This window comes from Cariama cristata, unplaced genomic scaffold (genome assembly GCF_000690535.1).
Source record: "Cariama cristata isolate BGI_N322 unplaced genomic scaffold, ASM69053v1 scaffold10882, whole genome shotgun sequence".
NCBI classification, from domain to species: domain Eukaryota; kingdom Metazoa; phylum Chordata; class Aves; order Cariamiformes; family Cariamidae; genus Cariama; species Cariama cristata.
The window spans coordinates 10140-15916 of NW_009605549.1; the positions used below are offsets into that span (position 1 = coordinate 10140).

Genomic DNA, 5777 nt, shown 5'->3' on the forward strand with positions numbered 1-5777 from the left:
TGAAAAACAGTGACTGGTAAAACATCTGCTGCATGTTTGTGATTATGCAACCAGCACTCATCAAGGGACTTGGGTGACAGTGCCAGATGCCAAGGCTTGGTTTACATTTCCATGATATCTTTGTTCCCCTCTGCTCCTCTACAGAAACAAGGACCTCGCAGAAATGACAGCGGGCAGGTTAATAAAATTAATTCCAATTATCCAGGCAGCCAAACCCCTTATTTGAGAGAATCACTTGATTAGGTGAGAGATTGTCTTTTAAAATACATTTTCCAGACAGTTTCCTGGGCTAGGATGAGGCAGGAAAATCAGAGAAGGTGGTGTAAGAAAAATGCTGTGCCGAGCAACTTTGTGGAGGGGAAGGTGGAAGGTGAAATGCAGCTTATTCCCCCAGGCTCAGAGGCCCGGTGGAAATCCGGTTGGCAGTAATCTTGAGGAGCCTACATGTGGAGCTGGTGCCACATGGCTATCTGTCTCCTGGGGTTCCTCAGCATTTCTTCCCAGTGGTTCCTCTCCGTGCCTGTGACGTGTAAGCCCAGGCTGCACTTGCCGAGCACATGGCTCTGCCCAGCCCCATCCTGGCTCAGCATTTCCAGCTCCACGCTGGAGGCACGCAGGAGCTCATGAGGCACCTCAAACATGATCATCTCATTCCACACAGGGTTGATCTTGTGTTTTGCACGTTTGGTCTGCTTCTTCTTCAGCTTCAAGGACTGATGCCTCAGTGTCACCTTGACAGAAACATCTGTATAGGAAGTGGAGGGAGACACTGTATTAATCAGCATGCAACAAAATGAATGCAAGAGAATTTTAACCCGTGACATCAGACTGAGAGAGAGAACATAAGAAACATTGTTCTTGGGGGGTTTGGTTTTCACTTTTTAGAAATTATTCAAATCTCTTTGGCTTTCTAAGCCAAACATCTATTTTTTTCTGCCAAATACCAACCTTCCCACTTTCTTTCTAGATTTACATAATAGCAGAAACAACAGTCTCTGTTTTCTTGCTATTCTACTCACCGTTGCCAAGTAGATCTTTCAGCTGCTTGGAATGGAGATTTTTAGCTTTAATAATCACCACCAGCAGGCGGTTAGCTGCTGGCAGGTAGCTGATAGAGAGCAGAACCTCCCCGTGGCCCGTAGACGGCTCCTGGAAGTGGGGACACAGGAAGGGTTTATTTTTTGTACAATCTTGACCATAACATTAGGAAAAGTAGATAGTACAAGGTGATGGGTGGAAGGTGGTGGACCGACCAAGTTGTCTCCCTGTCTTTGTACAGGAGATCTTTCCAGTTACACTGGATGAGAATAAAACTGGCAAAGATGGCTGAGAGGGCTCCTCCACTCGTAAGGCCCCGATCATGTGAATTATGCTTTCTTTTGTCTCTGGAAAGTGGTTGTACTTCCTAACATCTACTTTTAGTGGAATATTTAGTCAGGAGAAGAGGATTTGGGGCTGAACTACATGCAAGCAGTCCGATACTCCTTTTTTGAGAGATTATCTAGCTGCCCTTTATTTATGTCCCCTACTTCCATTACTGTTTTTCATAACTCACTCTTCAGGTCAGCTGCTCTTTTTGTCAGGAGGCTCTGAGGAGACGTGGACCCCGGTCCACAGTGCCTAGCAGGAGTGTAGGGCTCCCTGGGAAAGAGCGGGCAATACGCGGGGCTGTGCCACACAGCCAGACCCTGGAGCTGGAGTTGAACCTTCTCTGACACCCTTATTTGCTATGGGAAAAAAAACCAGCCAACCTAAAATCCTCCATCAGCTCGGCAAGGTACTTTACTCTTCCTCCCCGGCCTGTCTCCCCTCAGGCCTGTGAGCAGCTCTCCCTGCTGCCCCGGCGGGATTTCCTCCAGGGCAAAAAGCTCTGAACCATCAGGCGCTCACTTGGGGGGGGGGGGGGGGGGTTTTGTTTTTTTTTTTTTTTTTTTTTTTTTTTTTTTCACACTTGATTTTTCTGTCGAGGGCGGACTGGGGGGGGGGGGGGGGGCACGCTTTTGTTTTTTCTTTTCTTTTCTTTTATTCCTTTCTTCCCATTAGTGATTGGCCTCTTAGCCTCCTGACCTTTCTCCCCTTGCCTTCCCGCTTGCCCGGGACAAGCAGCCCCGGAGGGGGAAGCTGAGGGACGAGGTAACCACCTCAGCCATCGCTCTCCCCTGGGAAAGCAGTGCCATTTCCTCCTCAGGAACCGGCGGGAAGGAGAGAAAGCCCACGCCGGTGTGTGCAGAGCTGCCAGCCTGTGGTGAGGGGCAAAAGGGGAGTCGTTATTCTCTCAGTGAGTAGGAGTTTGTGACAGAAATCTGGTTTAGTGTGAGGTTAATGACCCAGAAGAGTCCCAGAAAGCCAATGTCAATTCAATAGACTCCCTTTGGAGTCCTTAGCATGATCTACACGCTTTAGGACAGACAGCCCTTCTCCAGGCCATTTCTGTGCTCTGCGCTCTCGCTTCTAAGTGAGCCATAAATATTTCAAATTAAGTTTTCACCCGGTTACTCGCAACAGGCAAGGACAGGCCCCTCTACGCTCTGCGTGAGCTGATTGACTCTCCAGAAAACATGGCTGTCATCGCTGTCTGGTTTGAATGACTTATTTGTCGTGCACAAATCAGGTGGGAGGCCATTAGCAAGGAAACCTGAAATTCAATCCGAAATCAGCCCAAGTAAATCTTTTTTTTCATGCACTCAGGTAGCCATGAAGGGCTCGTATGCATTTCACTCCCATAAATCCTGTCCTAAACCTAAGTGGATCTTAAAAAAAAACACACATAAAAACAAACAGAAGCAGATTCAAATGGCTGTATGTCCTCTACAAAAGAATAAGTGTTTGTACATGGAGGGACAAAAACAAATAGCATCTCAATACAAAACCACAGTTTAGGCAAGTCGTAAGCTGCTTTTGTTTATTTATCCCCTCTACTTCTCACCAGGTCCCACTCTATAGCCCTTGGCTAGAATTTGGTTCCTGTAGCTCCAGGCACAGATAGATGCAGGGGAGATTGGGGAGGGTCGGGGGTGGCAGGGCTCTGTAAACGTGCACGCAGACACGCACACACCAACGCACACATTGTATACTCAAGTCACATCTTGTGCTTTTGGCTTTCTAGCTCCCAATATTCTGATCAAGTTTTTGACCAGCCTGTACCCACATGAAACCAAACCCTACAATGGTTGGGCTCTGCTGGAGCTGTGCGTGAAGAGACCAAGCCAGAGGTACTTTTCCTTCCCCTTCCTTCTGGGTTTTGTTTCTTTCTTTTTTTTTTTTTCCTATTAAATCCATAGCCTGCACTTCGTGCTGCAACCTTGCAAACTCACATAACCACCAGAGCTTCAGTCTTCCTTTCTGTGCGATAAGGATAAAAAGCATCAGGGGGTCATCAATGAATTACGTGTGCAGGGCACCGTAAAATCACAAAAGGGAAGGTGCTATGCAAGGAGCCACTATCATCACTGTCATTAGCAAAGCAGTGGGAGGGAAGGAAGACAAGATAAGGATATCAGTCTGCAATATCTACACTTTGCATTGCTCACAGGACTCCATGAATTCCTGAATACTAATTACATTACCTGGTTAGCTGTAAGCTCCTCTCTGAGCTCCTTCCCTTGTGTGTGGGAGAATTAGTGGGAAGGTAGGAATGAAATTTCTGCCCCTCGTGGCTTTTCAAGGAAATGTCAGACTTTAAACAAAGCCCAGTAACTTTGTTCCGGGATGGATGCTGTCAAAAATAGCTCCTCATTTTTGATCAGCTCTTCCTCACTCCCTCCCGCTCTGGTTCTCAATGAATGATTCAGGATCTGTATATAAGCTATCTGTGCGATGGTTGGCTCTCTCAGGTCCCAGATGACGCAAATTCAGCTTTCACTGCACATCCTCAGCTCAAACTAGGACACTGTTCAGCAGTACTGTTAGTGTTAACCTTGTGCTGTCAGCCTGGAGAAGAAATGAATGCTGCCCTGTTTCTAGGCATAGTTGTGAAGCTGGACCAAGGCAGAATACCCAGCATGTCAGGACTCCATCAGGTGTACTTGAGTGACAACTGACCATTGCTGCGAACAGGCTGTTCCTTGGGTACTGCTTACAAAGCAGATACTACAGTATATTGCAGTAGGAGGCTCCATCTATCTCAGTTTAGTAATTGAAATCATTATATTGGAATAATTTCTTTTGGACATCTCTTTTTCCAGCAGCGGACTGAGAACTCAGTTCAATTTACAGCTATTAGGCAAATATTTAGCCTTGCGCTTGAAGTTTGTTAAACTGATTCAGACTACCCTTTTGTTTCTGCTGCATCTCTCTGCTGGAGGTTTTTTTAGAGTGGCCAGGCCTGTTAGCATTCAAGTGGCAATCAGATAAATTAGCATTATAGGAAATCAGAAATGCTAACTCTGTGCTCTGTGTCTGTGGCCAGCTCAGCAGAAAGCCCTCACGCCTGATGGTGACAGGCAATAATTTATTTCAGCATGCTTAGCGGCAATGCTGGTGTTATTTTGCATTGCTCATCCCGTACCATACCAGAGTACGATGGGTAGCTGTTTGTAGCGATGTACTAGTAGCAAGAATAATCTAGTTCATGGCAGGGAAAAGGCTTCTGAGGAAATGTGCAAGAAGTTAGTGCACATGAAGCATCTCCTGTATCTGCTTCAAGTACTGTTGGAATCCTTCCCTCCATTTTCCCTGTCTGTGCAGTTGGGAAGGTGTGGGTAAGGAGGGAAAGGGAGGTTTTGACGTTTAAGAAAACCAATATGGTGCAATGAGTGTATTTTGACATCTGTCAGAACGAATAGCTCTGGATTGATCCCAGTAAGGATAAGTGGTCTTCAGTCCAACATTTCAGTCCCAACAATGTATTTCACTCCTAATTTAAGGCTCCCTGAGGGGCCATCGTGTGCCCTATCCACACCCAGCTCTGCAGAGTGCTCTGTAGGCACTCTCTGGTATTTCAGCTCTTGCCACCACAGTCCTGCATCGCTAATTCACAGAAACTCACGTAACTTTTTCTAGACATAGGCTTTGAATTACAGATATCAGTGTCAGATTGTTATGTAATTGAGGGAGGAGGAGAGGGAATTTTGACACATCTTAACTGCTGGGAGCTGTGGATGGGAGGGCTGGGTTGATGGGCCTTTGATTGCTTTCTGAAATGTTTAGCTACAGACCAACACAGAGCAGTGCTGAGTGACCTCTGCAGTCACACATCACCCCTCTAAACCTGGCTCCAGACAAATAAAGCCACCCACTGACATGCAGCCATCTTGGAAGAGGGCTTCTCTTGTCCGAACAGTTAATCGTTAGAGTTTCTGGACTACCAACACAGACTGAGTCCATACCTTCTCTGGAGTCTTTAGCCTTTCCCACTGGGCCGTCCCGAAGGACCCCTCCATGTTAGCAAGGCTCAGTTTGAGTTCTCCCACAATGCTGTGTCTGGAGAACTTGTCGCAGTTTCTCAGGGTGAGAGTCAGTGTCCCCTCTGGCATCTCCTCCTCCATTAATGGGAATCGCAGGACCTCCTCCCAGAGGGTATGAAGCACCTTCTTCTTCAGCTCTGTCTGGGCCTCAGCGATACCAGACTTGCTCACCAGTGTGCCCAGTACGTAGCAATGGCAACCAGCGTCTTGGTCCCCACCCACTCTGCCATGCATAGCTGGAAAAGAAAGACTGATTGTAAGGACCTCTCACAAAAGACAGCCCTGAAATATCTGTGGCTAAGTTGCTTATTTCATGAGAGCCATAAAATAAAACAGCTGCATAGACATTGACCCCCATTCCCGCTTGCACGG

General features: G+C 47.0%; 1 protein-coding gene across 1 annotated transcript in view; it reads right to left on the minus strand.

Annotated features, from left to right (window-relative positions):
* Window positions 1-263: 263 nt before the first annotated feature.
* The window catches only part of SYT13 (synaptotagmin XIII), a 14536-nt gene continuing 9022 nt past the window's right edge, over window positions 264-5777 (minus strand). The window contains exons 4-6 of the mRNA XM_009696011.1: window positions 5328-5641; window positions 1020-1149; window positions 264-745 (exon numbers count right to left, since the gene is read on the minus strand). Of these exons, the coding sequence (XP_009694313.1) occupies window positions 441-745; window positions 1020-1149; window positions 5328-5641 (749 nt within the window). The 3' untranslated portion in view covers window positions 264-440. The remainder of the gene's footprint in view (window positions 746-1019; window positions 1150-5327; window positions 5642-5777) is intronic.